General features: G+C 50.1%; 2 protein-coding genes across 12 annotated transcripts in view; one reads left to right on the top strand and one right to left on the bottom strand.

Annotated features, from left to right (window-relative positions):
- The window catches only part of PASK (PAS domain containing serine/threonine kinase), a 37,351-nt gene extending 29,955 nt beyond the window's left edge, over window positions 1–7,396 (bottom strand). The window contains exon 1 of one of the 6 annotated variants that reach the window (XM_059167439.1): window positions 7,279–7,396. Coding sequence is in view for 3 of the 6 variants with exons in the window: in XM_059167441.1 (XP_059023424.1) it covers window positions 6,754–7,203 (450 nt within the window). In the remaining 3 variants the exon portion in view is untranslated. Of the gene's footprint in view, window positions 1–5,924; window positions 6,231–6,510; window positions 6,599–6,753; window positions 7,252–7,278 lie in introns of those variants that run through there. The other 5 variants (XM_059167437.1, XM_059167441.1, XM_059167436.1 and 2 more) reach the window with 5 other exon arrangements.
- A 32-nt stretch (window positions 7,397–7,428) lies between these two features.
- Window positions 7,429–19,024, top strand: part of PPP1R7 (protein phosphatase 1 regulatory subunit 7) — a 28,959-nt gene continuing 17,363 nt past the window's right edge. For 3 of the 6 annotated variants that reach the window (XM_059167451.1, XM_059167455.1, XM_059167456.1), the window contains exons 1-8: window positions 7,429–7,588; window positions 10,689–10,829; window positions 14,527–14,582; window positions 15,195–15,260; window positions 15,813–15,943; window positions 16,180–16,342; window positions 18,008–18,124; window positions 18,904–19,008. In XM_059167451.1, the coding sequence (XP_059023434.1) occupies window positions 7,537–7,588; window positions 10,689–10,829; window positions 14,527–14,582; window positions 15,195–15,260; window positions 15,813–15,943; window positions 16,180–16,342; window positions 18,008–18,124; window positions 18,904–19,008 (831 nt within the window). In that variant the 5' untranslated portion in view covers window positions 7,429–7,536. Of the gene's footprint in view, window positions 7,589–10,209; window positions 10,272–10,688; window positions 10,830–14,526; window positions 14,583–15,194; window positions 15,261–15,812; window positions 15,944–16,179; window positions 16,343–18,007; window positions 18,125–18,903; window positions 19,009–19,024 lie in introns of all 6 variants that reach the window. The other 3 variants (XM_059167453.1, XM_059167452.1, XM_059167454.1) reach the window with 3 other exon arrangements.

The following is a 19,024-nucleotide window of genomic DNA, read 5'->3' as shown; positions in this document are numbered from 1 at the left end:
GAACAGCGAGGCCCTGGACAGCCCCCTGGCCTTCCTGCCTCGGCCCCCCCCCTTCTAAGCAAAATGTAAATAACGGTAACGCACACCGCCTAGCACTCTCATGAGGACCCCAGGACCTAAGCTGGGAAAACAAACCACTAACACTGAGTCGCTGAGTCGCCCAGGAGCTGCCAATTTTCAAAAGAATTAGATAATCAGCCCGGGATGATGATGCATCCCTGTGACTTGCCACATACAAACATTAGTTCCAGATGAATTTAAAAAACGAAAGACAAAAGTCCTGGGGAAAAAAATAAGAGAATACAATGGTCTGTATAACTACTTGAGAGCAGCTAGAGCTCATCAGGGTATCAGTCTGTGGCATCTCTGAGCTACCTGAGTGTGAGACTCACCCGTGAGATCATAAAGAGCTGCAGTCCCCCTCACGAGGAGGGAGCCCCCCTCAGAAAAGCCACGCGCCCTGAGCAGGGGAATTGTGGTCCCAGCTCAGCAGCCCAGGCCCTGGCAAAAGCAATCTTCCCAGAAGCAAAGCATCCTAAATATGGGTTTCCAAAAGCAAAACCAACAAATAAGCTCCCTTCCAGTGACACAGACAAGGAAACAAGCCCCCTTTGGTGAGGGTCTACAGAAAACTCGAATGGACTCAGACACGTGAGAACATCCATTTACTACAAATGCCTGCGTCTATGTTTAAAATACGAGACGGGAGTCACGGAAGGGAGCAGAACAAAACTTTCTCAGAAACAACTACATATTGAAAGAATCAAACCAGCTTTTTAGAAATTAAATTTTTGCATTTCAGTCTTTAAAAAAATGAATTTGTTATTTAAACTTTCCATCAAAGATCTCTAGGCCCAGATGGCTTCACTGGTAAATTCTATCAAATGTTTAAGAAGGAAATAACTTCAATACTACACAAACTCCTCCAGAAATTAAAAACAGGCAGAGCACATCCAACCCAGTGTTTGAAGCTAGCATCACACTGATACCACACCAGACAAAAACATTGCTAGGAAAGGAAACCACAGACCAATAACTCTTGTGAACAGAGATGCAAAAATCCTCAACAAGATGTTAGCAAACCCACTAAGGCAATATGTAAAAAAGAGAATGAATTCACTACAACCAAGAGGGGCTTTATCATAGCAATAAAAAATTGCTTAACATTTGGAAATCAGTTAATGTAATTCACCATATCAAAAGGCTAAAGAAAAAAAAGAGGAAAAAAATCACACAATCATATCAACTGATATCAAAAAACCACTGGACAAAATCCAACACCCCGTCACAGGAACAAACACTCACAAGTAAGGAGGAAGAAACATCTTCCACCTGCCCAGGGGCACACACGAAGAACCCACAGCCCGTGATGCTGGCCTTCCAAGGTCCGGAGCAGGGTGAGGAAGCCCGACTAGCCTCTTCTCTTCAGCACTGTCTTAGGGGGAACAGCCAGTAAACAGAGGCAAGAGAAAGAAATAAAAGGCACATATACCGGAAAGAACGGCATAAAGCTGTCCAATTCATACACGACAGGATCACATACATAGAAAAATCCTAAGCAGTCATAAGACTAACAATCAAAGGGCGCCTGGGTGGCTCAGTGGGTTGGGCCTCTCAGGTCATGATCTCAGGGTCCTGGGATTGAGTCCCACATCGGGCTATCTGCTGGACAGGGAGCCTGCTTCCTCCTCTCTCTCTCTCTGCCTGCCTCTCTGCCTACTTAGGATCTCTGTCTGTCAAATAAATAAATAAATTCTTTAAAAAAAAAAAGACTAACAACCAGAGATTTTTTTTTTTTAAAGGGGGTGGAGGATAAAGGGTTTAAATAGACACTTCACCAAAGAAGGCACACAAATTACAAAGAAGCACATGAGAAAAACGTTCACTATTATTAGTAATGTGGGAAATGCCAAGTTCAACTGTCACGAGCCGTCATATGCCAGCACTAGGGCAACTAAAATGCCTAAGAGTGGAAACACAGAGCGTTGGTCAGGGTGGGAGCAGCTAGAACACTCGCAGAGTATCGGCAGGAAGACACGATGTGCACACACGGGCCCCAGAAAGCAGGATGCCAGTCAGCCCAGGATACAGGGCTTGCATGAAGTATCTGCCCAGAAGAGAGATTCAGAACAGCCCCAAACTGGAAACAATCCAAATGTCTCTCGCGGGAAGAACAGATAAGCAAATCAAAGCGTAGCCACACAAAAGACCCCTATACTCAGCAATAGGAAAGAAGACACAGGGAGACAGCAATGGCTTGGATGACCCTTAGAGCCCTGGAGCTGTACAGAAGAACACCCCCTGGCCTGAAGCTCAGCAGGGAGATAGGCCTGACCTAGCCAGGCAAAAAGCAGAGCACAGCCAGACTGGGGCAGGGGCAGCAGGGGCGGCGGGGCGGGGGGGCCTGCGCTGGGGAGCAGAGGGGCTTTGGAGGGCAATGGGAAAGCTCTCCTCATGATCCTGCAGCTGTGGGACTATCTCAATGCTTCCTGAACTAGGCACTGACCATCCTTTTAGTGTCTGTAAATTATCTCAATACAGTTAATGTGTAATGTTAATGAATGATGAAGCAGGTAGTCAGGGCTGAAAAGAAAGTCAGAGGATCAGTAGATTTATGAGAATAAATAACCCAGAATGCAATGCAGGGAAACAAGAACATAGAGCTGGGAGAGAGAAGTTAAGAAATAAAGACAGGGAGAACTGAACAGCTAGCTGGAGAGAGAGTGGAGAGGAAGAGGTAAGAGGAAGAGAGTGGAGAGGTAAGAGTGAGGAGCAAAACCACAGACCAGCCTCCCAGATGTGAAAACCCAACAGGAAGCCGTGGTGTGGGTCTGTCTGGGCAGGAATAACCAAACTGATCAAAGGAACAGACAGTGGCCACCCCCGGCCCAGTGTGGGAAAGAACCCCGGACACTTGACAGGGAGTGGTGCCCAGCACTGGCCGCAGGCCCATGGGGAAGCCATGTACCTCCCTTGGAGGTACAACTCCATGTGCCTCCAAGAAACAGTAACAGGAGAGTGATCAACATGCAACATGCGAAAAGCCATGTCCAAGACATCAAAGACTAACCTTGTGAAAGTCAAAACTTTCATAGATAATTAGAAAGACCTTCAGTAGACTTTGGGCAAGGAAGGTTTTCTTCAACAAGACACAAAAAGCTCTAACTGTAAGACTAATAAATTTATCATTAAAGTTCAGAATGTCCGTTCACCAAAAATACCACAAACAAAATGATAGAAACCCCAAACTGGGAAAATATATTTGCCACATATATAACCAGGAAATTCATATCCAAGAGAGTTCAAAAGGCCAATAATTTAAAATTTAAAAAATAATAATACAGTAAAAGACACACGGCTCCATGGAAAAAAATGACAACAAGAATTTCACAAAAGAGGAAGCCTTAGTGGACAGTAAACCTGTAACAAGGGGCTTAGCTTTATTAGCACAATCATGACCATTTTACACCTACTAAGCCAGCAAAACCTAATAATTTTAATAATATCAAATATTGATAGAGATCAGGATTAATGGCAACACTAACAAACTAATGTAACCTCTTCAGAAAACAGTTTAAAATAAGTCACACATTAACATACTGGGACAGTATATCCCACTCTTAGACTTATATTCTATAGGATCTTTGCACGTAAATAGCAAATCACACTCAAGAATGTTGGGGCAACATTGCCCTCAATGGCAAAAGAAAAAAGGAAGAAAAGAATAAACCTGAGGGGCACCTGGGTGACTCAGTGGGTTAAGCCGCTGCCTTCGGCTCAGGTCATGATCTCAAGGTCCTGGGATCGAGGCCCGCATCGGGCTCTCTACTCAGCAGGGAGCCTGCTTCCCTCTCTCTCTCTGCCTGCCTCTCTGTCTACTTGTGATCTCTCTCTGTCAAATAAATAAATAAAATCTTAAAAAAAAAAAGAAGAAGAAACCTGAACAGTCATCAACAAGAAAACAGTTTTAAGATTCTGGCATATTCATACTATGACTCATAACAGTGTAGACAAATTCTATACACGCAATGAGGATAAATCTCACAATATAGTAAGTGAAAAAAATCAAATCACAAAAGACCATTGAGAGTAAAATTCCCTTTCTACATCACCCCCCATCTACATATATTGTTGAAGGGTACACACAAATGTGGAAAAACCCAAACTTCTGGCAGATTTCCTCTGAGGGTCCAGCAGCAAGATGGAATGGAGGGTCATACAATGGCCTAAGGTCTTTCAGTTCCTAATTTGGGGGTTGGGCTTAAATGTGTTCACTTCACTGTTATGATTTATGACTAATGTCGCATTTATCCTTTTGAATGGTCAAGCAGCATATGCTAAAAAGTTAAGAGATGTTTCCTACACATACATATATCCAGTGTGGGATCGTAAGAGCAACAGCTGATTAGGAACCAAAAGAGTAAGAAATAAAAGAGAAATTAGATAGCAAACTAACAGAACCTGTTGCTTCCCTTCTCTAACTATCTAAAGGGACTATTTCTAAAATAAAGAACAACATGATCACATTTTCATTTCTGTTCCATTTCTATTCCAACCAACTGACAAAGCACAGAGACTTGATGATAGCTTCAGACTACACTGTGAATGTGAGAAAACTCTCACTTGTAAAAAAAAAAACAAAAACCTCTCTTTAGACTACATTGTAAATTTACTAATAAAACTCTAGAATACATAGTAAGTATTATAAAAGTTGGCTTTGTAAAGGTAACAAGAAGAGGGAGAGAAGGGAAGAAAGGGAAGGGAGGGTAGGGGCCAAAATGCTTGGTCTTGCATGGCGGGGCGGGGGTTAGATAAATGGTGTCCAAAGCCGACAAATCAAGTGGCTGCAAGAAAGCCAAATCCCTTTATGGCTTCTGTGCCCTCTGTGGCCGGCCACGGGCTAGTCAGTGTTGCACACCACATCCATGCCATGTGGCACCAAGGCCCACAGCACCTCGGCAGAGCCACCGAGCACCTCCAGCTCCACAGGCACAGGCCGGCCTCTGAGAACACCAAGCCTGGCTTCACACAACCTTACATCACTCCTTTCACACAGGCTTAATTCAAAGACTAACCAGAAACTCCTGCCAGTCCAGCCCTAAATTTTTAGAATAATTTTCCTGGGTTTTGGGTTTTTTGTACCTACTCTGAGCAGAAGATACAGGATGTTGAACCCAGGAGTCCCAGGTGGTATCTCCGTGTGATCCTACTACTATTGCTAGTTTTTATTTCAGAAGGCATGAGACTGCCCTCAGACCAAACAGAAGCAAGGAGAGATTTGCAGGGAGCTTCTGGGAAAGCACTCTGAGCTTAGGGGTGAACTCTGGGAGGCAACCAACTTTCCCTCACAGAGCTAGGGAGCAAAAAGCTCCAGCTGCTCCCACCACTGCTGGAATATCAGGAGCAGAACCAGCCTCAGAATGAAGCCAACACAATGGGCAGCAGAGCACAAGACGGCGAGGATGTCGTTTTGAGGATAAATCTACCCTAAAATCTGCCTTGCTCTGGACTTGGGGGGCCAATAACTACTCCCCCCTCCCCCAGAGCCTTTCTGGGGCTGTGTCTCTTTCTCACCTGAAGGCATCCTAAAGACTAGCTAGGATGATGGCTGCTGGGTTGGAGAATGTGAGCAAGAGGCATTTCGCAGACCCCAAAGGTCAACAAGGGCTTCCTGGAGGAGGCACCAGCCGAGCAGAGCACCGAAAGGGGAGTGAAGAAGCCTTCCTGGCGGACAGCCAGAGGCACCCTAAGACCAAGATTGCCACAGCACCCTCGGGGAGGAGTATGTGGGGACGGGCCTGAAGAAGTCAGGCCTAACTCCCAGGTTCTCCTACTACGCCTGCCCTGCCCTTTGGACATTTTCCCAAAGACCGACTTTAAAAGGGTCTGTGCTTGGGAGTGACACGACCAGACCCCCATCCTACCGAAGATAGGGGCAGGGGCGTGGCGGACCGGGTACAGCGACGCAGGCGAGAAACAGGCGGTCTTGAATCACAGCAGCGGCGGAAAGACGGCGCGGGGACACAGAAGGCAGAATTCGGCACAGGACGGGCAGTTACTGGGTGATGAGGTGCGGAAGGAAGGGGCTGCAAGGCGTCCAGACCGCACCCTGGGCTCCGCGCTCAGGCACCGCGGTCGTCTGGGAAGAGAGCCGCGAAGACAGGACGAAGAAGGCCGGGTATGCAGGGGGCCGCCTGCGAGACGCCAGCCGCAAAGCGCGCCCGGAGACCCGCCGGCGCCGCAGCGAGCAGTGAGAGGACAGCGGGCAACCCGACGTCCGCAAAGCGCACGCCGCCAGCTCGGGGGCGGACGGGGCGCCGGGGGGCGGCGGCGCGGCCCGGTCCCCCCGGGCCAGGGCGCCTCGAACGGTCTCAAGGCGGTGGCGGGCCACCAGCGGCCGGAGCCGCACAGAGGGGGCGCGGGGGCGCAGAACTCGGCAGGAGCTCGTCCACCGGCCGCGCCAGGAGCCCCTAGAGCCCGGACCCGCTCTCCCCAGCGCAGGTACCTCACCTGGGGCCTTCCGGAGTCCCCCGGCCAAGTTTGTTTCACCGCGCGAAGCGAGCCTCGCCTCCCCTCTCGCCCACCGGCCAATCGTAGAACAACTCGTGTCGATTGACAGGTCCTCTAAGCCAACCACTAGCACCTGGGGGCGGGACTCAGTGCTCCCGAACCGAGAAGCCCGCGCTCACGGTTGCTAGGGACGCAACCCCCCCCCCCCGCCTTACGGCGCCTCGGAGGGACCAAAATACCTACGGCGCATCCGCCCGCGGGATTTAAGTGACTCTGTTTCCTCCAGTCTCGGAATACACCAGGGTCCCCTCTCTGAGGCCTCGAAGGCGGGGGGCGAAAGGAGGCTCCCTCACGGGTCAGGCACGCCCACAGGGCCGAGGGATCGACGGAGGCTGCGGCCCGCTGGACTGGGTCGACTGGACTGGCTTCTGGACCACGATAAGCTGTTCCCGCACCTGCGGGAGGGGCTGGTCCCCGGTGCCCCGGCCCCAGCACGAGCGCGGGCGCCCACCGCTGAACGTTAACTGGAGACGGTCCCTTCTCACGGGCCAAGTCCGCGCGGCGACGTCGGGACGAAGTTGGCCAGTGCACAGACGCAGCCGCTGAGACCTGGAGGGGCCGGCACGCACTCGACTGGCCCGCACTTTGCAGCCCCGCGCAGAGACCCTCCACGAGCCCACGAGCCCTCAGCATCTCCCAGATTCTTCTCTCCGCTTCCCTGCAGCCACGGCTCTGTGCATGCGGCCCCGACCGCCCCTGTCTTCTTACCCGCTCCTCGTCTCCAGAAGCCTCCGGGGCGCTCTCACATTACCTGTCCCGGGGAGGTGAGGCGGAATACTCCTGTGGCTGAGGACCACATGGCCTCTCCGTTGAACTACAATTCCCATGAAGTGCTGAGGCTGCGCAGGCACGTCGGGGTTCAAACTCTGGGTGGGATTCCATTGGCTGAGCCAGCACCAAGTCGGGACCCCTGATTGGCTGAGGGGCCTGAGGCGACAGATTCCGGAAAGGGGAAGAGCAGCCAACATGGCGGCGGAACGAGGCGCGGGCCAGCAACAGTCGCAGGAGATGATGGAGGGTGAGCGGCTCCGTGGGGCGGCGGCCCAAGGGCCCAGCGGGAGGGGGGACAGCGGCCCACACCGGCCTTGCCTAAGAGAAACGGGCCGTCCCGCCTCTGACCGTGGCCTGAGCCCCGCAGCGCGCCCTGACAGCTGGCAGCCGGCTCGGCGGGTCAGGGGCGGCCTGGGACCCGGGGACCCCGGGCGGAGGCTGCAGTGGTCAGGAAGGCTCGGGCGGCCCAGAGGCGCCAAACCCAAGGCTGGCTGGGAGTAGCGGCGCAGGCAGGCGGGCGGGCGGGTGGGCGGGTACTGACGACGCGGTGGTCCCGGTGCCCGGGCGCCCACCTCCTGGTGGGAGCCTCGCACCGAACCTAGGAGCTTGGTCCGCCGCGGGTATGTCTCCCGGGGCAGCTATCAGGGAAACTGAGGCGCGGGGCGCCGTGGGACCTGCCTGAGTCGGCTTATAGGTGAACGTGGTGGAGGTGGAGAAGAATCCTCTCGTAAGAGAATGGGTTGTGGGGAAGGGATGGAAAGGAGCCGAGAGATTGAACTGTTAAACAACGGAAGCCTGCTTTCAAAGGTGTCATAGTTCTGAAAAGACTAAATTCAACTCTTTAGTTTTGTTGAAAACAGTCATTTGCATATTATATGTGCATATAGTTATACATACACCCACCAGTTGGAGAGTCAGTCTTGTCTTCAAGTGCTTACATGCTTTGGTCTCCGCTGGGAGGAAGTTCAGTCACTGTCTTATGTGTAAAGTGCTCTGGAAGAAGGATGGGAGGTGGAGTGCAAAGAAGAGCTGACATGTTTGGAGTGAGGGCTGCCTAACCAAATCCAACTCTGACCTGAAGCTTGAAGGATAACTACAAATCACCAGGTTGTGGAAAAATCAAATATCATTTCAGGCCAGAAAAAGACTAAAGCAAAGGGCTGTGAAAGAAGGTGGTCTGTTTGAAAGGAGATTTGACCAAGAATGACCGTACTATTGGAGGAGGGTAGCAAGAGAAGGTCGTGGAGTACCTTGGTGAAGGGTCTTGGATCTTGTTGAGCAAAAAAGCACCTCTTCCTATCCCCTCTTCTCGACATGGTCCTCCCAATCTACTCCTTCCTCTTCACTTTTTTCCATGTCTTGGTAAACGACAAATACAAAACCCGGGTGATTCTCTCTCTCCCGCTCCCACCCATCCAAATTAATCAACAAGTTCTGATGCCTCTATATCCTTAATCTCTCCAGATCTTCAATACCTCTTCCATTCCCACCTCTTCCATTCTGTACTTTGAGCCAGACCATTGTTCCCACTATCCCAAAGTTGCCTTATAGTTGGATCTACTGTCTCATGCTCCAGACCCTCTGCTGCCTTAAAGATAGTGTTCCACATTTCACTTTGGCTGCCCTTCATTAGCTAAGTCCCTGCCACCCTGGTCACAGCCATACCACACCTGGTAGAATTTGCTCTCTCTTAGCCTTGACCACAGAGTGCCCTGTGCCTGGTAATAGCTAATTACCAAGTGTTTACTCCATATCATGCACATGCTGACTGCTTTTGTGCTTTTGTGCTTTAGTCCTGACAACACCTGTGGTCTGTGGGTCCTATCCTAGCCCCCTTATACAGATGAGGAGAGTGGGGCTTGGAAAACCAAATAGCCTGCCAGCACTGTGTTTATATGGACAAGGCGAAATTTCAACAGGAGTCACTGGCAATCCAAAAACTTTTGAAGTCGGGGCACCTAGGTGGCTTAGTCAGTTAAGCATCTGCCTTCAGCTCAGGTCATGATCCTAGAGTTCTGGGATCCGGGCTTCTTGCTTAATAGAGAGACTGCCTCTCCCTCTCCCTTTCTCTCTACCTGCCTGCCGCTGCTCTACCTGTTTGTGCTTGCTTGCGTTTTTGCGCTCTCTCGCTCTCGTGCTCTCTTGCTCTCTGTCAGATAAATAAATAAAATCTTTTAAAAAATAAAAAGTAAAAAAAAAAAAACTTTTGTTGGAGTCAAAGATCAGATTTGGATTTTACAATCACATCAGATTCTCTGAATGCAGAATAGATGAGACAGAGCCAGAAAAGTCCCAGAGAGACCAGTTAGAATGCCAGGCAGGAGCCCAGGCAGTTGCCAGGGTGGGGAAGACATAGTGGATTCAGAAGTTTGGCAGGTTGATTTCATAAGAACTTGGTTTTATGCAGCCTGATTCCCTGGGTGCTACTTTTCTAGGCCCAGGAGGGGATACAAAGAAGAAATAGAAGTTCCTTTCCTCAAAGAGTATACCCCTTTGTGGACAAACTGTAACCAGGAAAGAAAATACTTTCAGTATTGTTGATAACTCCCAGTAACTTATTACTGTTTCAGCACTTCACAAGAGACTTCCAAGGGAGATCATGAAAGAAGCTGGAAAAAGGAAAATTATTTGACAGTCTTACCAAAGGATTTTTACCAGTCTGCCATATTTAGTCTTGCCTTATTTATTAATTCAAAAAATATTTATTTCCCAGCCTTTCAAAGCTGTTGGCTGGTATCACTGTGTGCAGATGTTTGGCATCGGTGATCTTTATGTGGGGCATTTTGCACTATTGGCCATCTTCTCCTTTTTCATTACAGCCTTCCCTCTGCCCACAGTCTGATTTGAGTTAGTCTTGATTTCTTTCAGAACGTGGGCCTGTGAACTGGGCTGGTTTTCTTGGCCAAATGGATAGTGGAGCATGGATGAAGGTATGTGGTGGAAGGGTCACGATGGTCCCTGCTACATGGACATCCAGGCCAAAAGTGAGCCACACAGGAGGTGCTTCACTGTGTCACCCGTTAGTCCACTTGGTCACAAATGATCCAGGGCTTTTACAACATCTGGGAATTCTTCACAATTTCCTTGAGGGCAGGAATAGTCTGTTACTCATCTTAGTCCCCATGTGTCCTCCCTGCTCTGCCCTCCCCCACACAAGTTGTCCCCACCACTATACGCCGCAGATGGTGCCCAAGACAGGAAAGACACTCGTGTTTGTTGAGCTGACTTCAACAAATGTTTCTCAATGAAGTCTTTTTGACTTATAGCTGGATGTCCGTCTGTTAAATATGTTCTTCAGAGAGTCACATAAAGTGGCTGTGAGTTCTTATTGATGTGTGTGGGCTTAGTTGACAGGCGAGTCGAATCTGAAGAGTCTGGCGATGAGGAAGGGAAGAAGCAGAGCAGCGGTATAGTGGCGGACCTCAGTGAGCACAGCCTAAAGGATGGAGAGGAGCAGGGGGAAGAGGACCCAGAAGGTACCAGGCTGAGTTAAGAGCCTTACACTCTCTAAGGGGGGAGGGTGCGGCCGTGTTGCATGTGATCTGCCCAACCCCACCACACCGCATTGTGTCGTGTGGAGGCGAGGGCAGTGGGAGGACTGCTGCTCAGGAGGGGCATTCATTTGGCTGGTTCTTGATCTGCTGGTGTGGCAGTAGAGGCCTGCAGGGGGCTGGTGGCCATGCCCTCGGAGCATTGCACCCCCTGAGGCACTCCTTTCGTGGGCTGACTCATTTATACCACTTGCAAGCAGGATGCTTTTTTTATTTTTTTTTTAGTTCCACTGAAGCAAATGCTACTACTAATAACATTATTAGTACTGGCGTGTCATCTGAGACAGAATCAGAAAACTGTTTTATTACCCATATATTCAGAATACAAGATTTGAAAAAAAAATTTTTGCTGATGATGCTTTTGTTTACTATCCTTGTCATGTAAATTAATTTCAGAATAGTACCTTTAGTATTTTAGAGAAATCATTTTTTTCTTTTCTTTTTTTTTAATATTTTATTTATTTATTTGACAGAGAGGTAGAGAGCACAAGTAAGCAGAGCAGTAGGCAGAGGGAGGGGGAGAAGCAGGCTCTCCGCTGAGCAGGGAGCCCAATGCGGGACTCAATCCCAGGACCCGGTGATTATGACCTGAGTCAAAGGCAGCTGCTTAACCTACTGAGTCACCCAGGCGCCCTAGAGAAGTCATTTCTAAGTCATGTTTCACCATATGAGAGGCCTGAGGTTTGACTCCTAAATTGCTAAGATGTTAGGAAAATTGTTTCATGCAGAAAATATCTCAGTAGCCTCCTGTTTTAGTGATTAAAAACAGCAACAAAATTAATTTAGAGATGAGAAAAGTAAGTTCTCAGTCAATAGTGGTGGTTTTTCACCCTCCCCAACCGTGATCTTTGTTGGTTTGGTTAGAAAAATTGATTTACATTGAAAAGAATGAGAGAGGGCATATGAACAGACAGAAAGATATGCAGGATACATTAGTAGGAAACAACAGCACGTTTCCCAACAGTATGCGTGTCGAAGTCTTACTGTTAAAGTGGTTAATAATATCTAAGTTTTAACATGCATTAAAGAGAAAACACACCAAACTGCAGTTGAAGGTCTCTGAACAGCAGGTTGAGAGGAGTGCTGTACCTTCTGCATTGTCTAGATTTATATGCAATGTACGGACTTGTAGTAATAGTCATGCTCTACCCTTATGGTGATAAAACCCACAAATTCTTAAAAAAAATTCCTAATTTTTAAAATAACATGGTGCTCTGTGCCAGTGAAGATGATTGGTAACTATGGCAACCTAATTTTAAGGCAAAGGGAGATTACCACAAAATTATCATCCACATTTACTTTGGAGCTCCAGAGTAGATATTCTGGAAGCGGCGTGGGTGGAATAAGTACATGGGAGTGACGGATGGAAGCTTTCGTTATGTCTAACTGAGTCACGGAAAGACCAAGCGGGTGGGAGCATCACCTGCTCTCCCATCCGAACAACCAGCACCCATGGAGGACTGGAGAGTTGGTGGGGCCCTGTCCTGGGTCTCACGGTGACAGAGTAGAGCAGCTAGATTTGAACCCAGCTTATCCGAACCCAGCATTCTTTGTTCCAGATGACTAGCTAATTAAAAGCACTCTGGAAAATGTTAAAAATGGGGGTGGGGGGTGAGCACTTGGGTGTCTCAGTCTGTAAGCTGCAGCCTTTGGCTCAGGTTATGATCCCAGGGTCCTGGGATCAAGTCCCACATCAGGCTCCCTGCTCATCAGGGAGCCTGCTTCTTTCTCTCCCACTACCCCCTGCTCTTGCATGTGCTTACTCTCAAATAAATAAATGAAATATTTAAAAAAAAAAAAAAAAAAACAACTCTTGAAATTTGTAGTCTTCTAAGTCCTTAAGAGAAATCGGGACTCGGTGCTCCCACCTGTATTTACTTAAGTCCTAAGTTCAAATAAAATTCAAAGGTGTCAACTGTTACCTTTCACTTATTTTCCTTAACTTATTTTTTTAAAAAAAGAAAAAGATGAATACATGATAGATTTGGGGAAACATTCTAGGCTGGTAATATTGCAGAAGTTAAGCTGTTCGGAGGGGCCTGCCCTGAGTGCTGGGCATGCTACAGACACAGTCACCTTAAGCTGTGTGACCACCTGTCCTATGGAGCCCAGGCCTGGTCTCTGCCCACCGGCCATGCTCAGTTGTCTTCAGTGGTGCCTTGCCCTCTCACAGTGTCCTGGTGTGGACGCTGGATGGCTTGGACACCTGCCTTCATTGTGCTGCCTCTCTCCTTACAGCTTCCACAGTTCACGGATCTTGGATTTGTGCCATCTGGGGGCGAGGAGTAATTTGGGTATATCTCTTGGTTTTGCCCAACTCCTTTTATTTCATTCCTATGTTGGTTGATACCTTGTAAAGTTATAGCAAATAATTCCAGTAAATAATAAACTGTAGCCACGACATATTTTTTTGCCTGGCCATTGTTTGTTGTTATGGAGAAGGCATCGTGAGAAGACTGAATTAGCCAGTGCCAGCCAGTGCTGAGTGGTTAAGCTGGTCAAGTGCTCCTCTCGGCTGCCTCCAGTCAAGGGCCAGGCTGGCCAGCAGACAGAGTGAAGCCCTGGTCCTTGGGAGGTGCCAGGAGCATGAGGTCTGAGGGCTGCAGGCCCATTCCATAGCAGAAGCAGATATAGCTTTGCGGTAAGGGGGCAGGCAGCAGTAGGAACCAGGCAAAAACAGCAGTGGGGACAGCCACTTTCCAGGAGAGCGGGGGCCACATGCTCCCACCATGAGCGTGTCAAGCCAGGCGGCCCAGTTTCCTCAGAGAGCCAGAAGGGACATTAGAGAAGTGTCATCCAGTCACAGTATATGACCTCATTCAGATGCTAAGACAAGCAGACTGAGGGGAGAAATTGTCAGACATGGATGAAATCCAAGGATCGCTGTTACTGTTTTCAAGCACTGAGCTGTTTTTAGACATGCACACATCCATCAGTTCAGGAGAAACGAAGACCAGGAAGCGGCTGATGGCAGGCCATTGGGCCAGGGCCTGAGCGCATTGCACAGCTCTCCCCGAGCACTGGGGCAGGGGGGTCTCTGCCGGGAGCTGCTCATGCCACCGGCGGAGAAGTATGTTTAAATCGGTCAGGGCTCTCCAGTCCCTCTGTCAAGCTGTCCTTTGTTTTGGTGTCCTCTTTGCAGAGATGAGTGTTTATAGATTCGAGGCCACTTTCCAAAGCAATAAAAGGCACATCCTAGAACATCTGACATGCCCAGCATGAGCAGTGTTCATGTGGTCTAATTTATTGCCACGGACGAGAAAGGAGAGGGCCGGCTGCTGCCAGCTGGGCAGTTCTGGGCCACTCCCCTACCACTCACTGGGCTCACCTGAGGCTCTGTCGGCCTCTCCCCTCCTTCCTGCAAACAGTTTCAGGCTACATGTCCTTCCCAGGCAAGTTTAGTGGCACACATAGAAGTTTGGAGACCTTTGCTGGTAGCCAAGTTCAGGAATATCTGAATACTTGAAAGGCGACTGTGACTGGAGCAGTGCATTAACCCTGCCGCACCATCCAGAGCCTCCGTGTGCCCCCACGTGGCTTCTGCTGGGCGTGATTTTGCTCTGAGCCAGGCAGCCCAAGTCCCACGGACGCTAGGGTTCTGAATGGGCTTTGTTTTTCCTTCTCATTTTTTCAGAAGGACAAGAGCTGCCTGTGGATATGGAAACCATCAGCCTGGACAGAGATGCAGAGGTAATGCCCCCTGCTGGCCGCAACCTTCAGGGCCATGATGATGGACCACTCTGACTGTCAGGGTGTCTTTTATGGAGGTTCCAGATTAGTAAGTGATTTCCTAGGCAAGGTCGTCTGTGCCCAGCTCGGTTGGGTCAGATTCCTTGTGTCCTGGTTGTTTCTAATACCAGTGATTGAAACTCCAGGTCTGGAACCAGAGGATTGGGTGGCCGATGAACCGCCCTTGTCATCTGAATGACACGAGTAGGTCTGGTGATTGCATTGTCCATGGCAGGGCCTCAATCTCCCCAACATCAGAAGCACACTGAACGCTGACAGCTCCGGGCAGGCGGGAGACTATAGGAAGCCTCACCTGGGCACCCCCCCACCCCAAGCCCACAGCTGGCAGCAGCTGCCTGGGCCCATGTTTGCACTCAGGGGCCTGGGGGGAAAACGGACTTTACTTGCTGCTCATTTTTATGTCAGACTGCCAGCGAGCATCTTGCAGCCGTCCTCTGTGTCACTGTGGCCTGTCTACAGGCTTGACAGTGTCTCCTCACCCTCCCCTGCACCCACCTCCAGGAAGCAGGTCTTTAGGTGCTGCTTGGCAGCTCGATTTCTTCTTCATTTCAGGACGTTGATCTGAATCACTACCGCATTGGGAAGATTGAGGGGTTCGACGTGCTGAAGAAAGTGAAGGTGAGGGCAACTCTGTCCTTCCTCTGGAGGGGATGCTGACACCCCGGAGCCCATCCCACCCAAGGGGTGCAGGCACATGTCTAACTGGGGGTTGGTTCTGCCGGCCCATGTCCTGAACTGCCATCGGCACTTTGTATCCTAAATATGGCGGGGTCTACAGCGCTATCCAGGAGGTCGACGGCCGCTCCCCTAGGTCAGACAGTGAGCTGGTGCAGAGCCTGCCTGCAGTTAAGCACACCCAGACTATAGTCCTTACCTCATTCAGTTCAGTTTGTTCAAAATTGAGCTCAGTGCCAGTTTGCTCTGCTAGGAAACAGCATGCACACCCAACCCTAACCAGTGCCTCCCTCACCAAGGAAGTCTGCTCAGTGCAAGGCCTGCCTCCAGCCCCTCTTTGGGTGTCTGTCTATCGTCTCCATTGTTGGCACATTTCTAGAAGACAATGGGAGCATGAAAAGTGCATCCCCTGCCCTGGAAAGCTGGTGCTGTGACACAATTGGCATCTCATGGCCTCCCTGTTGCCTGTGTCAACTGTCCTTTTTCATCCCTCAGACTCTCTGCCTCCGTCAAAATTTAATTAAATACATTGAAAATCTGGAGGAGTTGCAGAGTCTGCGAGAGCTGGATCTTTATGACAACCAAATCAAGAAGATTGAGAATCTGGAGGCGCTGACACAGTTGGAGTGAGTCATAAGTCCGGGGGACGACTGTGGGGCTTGCTCCGTCTCCCTAGAACCACCCCTGGGCCCCAGTTCCCAGCCCTGGGAGCCACCTCTGCCACAGGATCCTGCCGAGAGCCTGGCAGGCAGCTGGGGTGGTATGTGGCCACATGGTGGGGGGGCTGCTTCCAGCTTACTTGCATTCTGAGCCTCATGCCACCTGAGCTCTTTTAAAACTGAAATGTTTTGCTTGTTCTCAGGATTCTAGATATTTCTTTCAATCTGCTGAGAAACATTGAAGGAGTCGACAAGCTAACACGACTGAAGAAGCTCTTCCTGGTTAACAATAAAATCAGTAAGATTGAGAACATAAGCACCTTACACCAGCTGCAGATGCTGGAGCTGGGCTCCAACCGCATCCGGGTAGGTGCAGGCATGTGGCCAGGGGCCTGGCCTTGGGGACTGGCAGTGGTGGGTGCTGGGGTGTGTGCTTGGCTACGTGCTCCATATGGTGGGGTTTGATTTCCCAGGAAGAGAATGTTAACTTCAGATCAGTGTTAATAAGAATGTGGTCTAGCCCTTTCTCTGCATAGAAATTTCATCTGTTTTTCATCCAGATCACAGCTTAAACCTTAGCAAAGCATCCCAGTTACATTCCACCCAAGTGAAGCACTTTGGTTTTCATATGCTGAGGTTGTGTTCTTTGGTGGCCTCTCTGAGATGACAGTGTCCCAGACATGGCAGAGTGGTGGCTCATAGTGACCTGACCTGCACACGGGCTGTAGGAAGCATGTTGCGACTCAGTAACTTGGTTGGCCCATTCTCCCTGGGCAGCTGCATACAACTTGGACACACCCCATGGCAACCTTACATCCTGCCACGTTCTGTCTGACCTCTGGGAGCACTGGGCAGAGGAGACAGAAGAGGCTTCAGTAAAGAGGTTGGTGTCCGTAGGAGCAGGCCTTTACCCATCTGACGATAGCTACTGGGCAGAGCCCCTCATAGAAACGCAGGAGTCATAGAAGGACTGGCATTGGCGGGGGGGTGGGGAGGTGGTGGCAGCTGTTAGCCAGCAAAGAGGAAGGGTCACCAGGACAGTGATGAGGATCTCTGCTAGCCAGAAGACCACCTGATATCCCAGTGAAGACAGTTGTCTCCCCCACCTCTGCTGCAAACAGCCCTCCATCTAGCTCTTGGACATTCACAGCACACTGTACTCAACCCAGCTTGGCCCTTGAGAGCTGGGCAGGGTGCAAACCCAGGAGGACCTCCTGGGACAGTTGTGAGCAGTCATGTGGCCCATGTAGCAAAGTAGCCTGTTTAAAACTAAAGAGTGAAGAGTGGTCCCGATGTCAGCATTTTATCAAGTATCTCTCTCTACAGCGTTTCTGGAGAATGGTGGCTCATCGTACATCAGCGTAGGCAGTTCAGGAAGCCCCGCCCCTGAATCCTCATCCTCCAGTCCTGCTGTGGTGTGCAGGGTGGGATGCACCTGCCTTCTGCCCTGCTGGTGGATTAGCATGTGCCCAAAAGCTGGCAGTGAACTCGGGAGGGAAGTAGGTCCAGTCAGTTAGCACGTCCTGGGCCACCTGCTCTCTGCAAGGCACTGAGATTGATGGTTGAGTAGAGGAGCATGGGATTCTGGTAGGGAGGGAGGGTTGTGGATCCTGAGATGGGGGACAGAGAGCCATGGAATGGGGGTGCCTTCTCCCAGGAATCTTGGGTGGCATCCTGAGGTCAGGGCTGCTTCTATGAAGACCAAGGTTCCCGGAATGCATTTTAACGAACCCTCCATGGAATAATGATATCGTGTGAGCTCCGAGCTTCAACGGTTGATGGGAGGCTGCTCACCTGTGGATGCCCCCTGACCTCGGGCTCATGAGGCTTGGGGTAAGCCTGGAAGATGAGACCTTGAACAAGCCACCTTTTAAGTGAGATTTCAGTGGAGAATTTCCAGAGTCGACAGATAACTTGCCCCCATCCAGGGCCACAGTCCAGATGGCTGTGTCTCCTTGCCCGGGCCCCTCGCCCACCCTGCTCCAGCTGGTTGGCCACACAATATTCACTGTAACCCTGTCTTTTTCACAGGCGATTGAAAATATTGACACGTTAACCAGTCTGGAGAGTTTGTTTTTGGGGAAAAACAAGATCACTAAACTTCAGAACCTGGATGCACTTACCAACTTGACGGTGCTCAGTATGCAGGTACTGACCCGCCTTCGCACCCCTGTGGCCGAGCCCCAGCTGGGGCATAACTGCCCAGCACCCCGCACACTCGTCTTCTGCCGTGTCCGGAATCAACACTCCCTTCACCATCAGGGAGCCACTGAAATGTTAGCTTTCAGAGACTCCACATCCATACACATAAAAGGTCCTTCCCTGGGTGGCTTCTAGCTACAGGGCCGTCTCAAGAAGGCTGAGCTTGTGCTAAGGCTTCCTGAAGCATCTGGCTCCATGGTGGAAGCTTCCACACCCACACAGAGAGCAGAGCCCTGTGTTTGCAAGTTGGCAAGCCCCTGAGTACGCCAGGCCCTCGAGGTGAGGTGCCACAGCGTGTGCTGGGCATGGCGGGTCTCCCCAAAACCAGTTGTACTTTTTGCAAAGTAGACGTTCTACAGACTTTTTTCTTAAAAAGGACCATATACTTTGCATTACAATGTGTATTAAAAGAAGTGCAAAGTAATTTATTTTAAAATTCAATGGATTTGACATTTTTTAATGACTAAATTATGGGGGTAGACCTTTCCAGGCATATCTAAAGAAGTGAGTAGTTCACCTAAAGGCCTCCAGCTCTCAGACAGCATTTTAGCCTGTGCAACAGACTTGAAATCTGGAGTGCGCTCACTACCTTCACTCCCTTCTGGCACACTCGGAATGCAGTGCCCTAGCATTAGGCCTCTCCGAGAGGAGCGGTCTCCCGCGCTAAGAGCCAATTTGTTCCCTCCCCTCTGCTTTTCTGAGGCTGTTGGCCCTCCGTCTTGCAGAGCAACCGGCTGACCAAGATGGAGGGTCTGCAGAGCCTGGTGAACCTTCGAGAGCTGTATCTGAGCCACAACGGCATCGAGGTCATCGAGGGCCTGGAGAACAATGTAAGACATGTGCTCG

The sequence above is a fragment of the Mustela lutreola genome, chromosome 3 (genome assembly GCF_030435805.1).
Source record: "Mustela lutreola isolate mMusLut2 chromosome 3, mMusLut2.pri, whole genome shotgun sequence".
In the NCBI taxonomy this organism is placed as follows: Eukaryota; Metazoa; Chordata; class Mammalia; order Carnivora; family Mustelidae; genus Mustela; species Mustela lutreola.
This window is presented reverse-complemented; position numbering and strand designations above follow the sequence as displayed.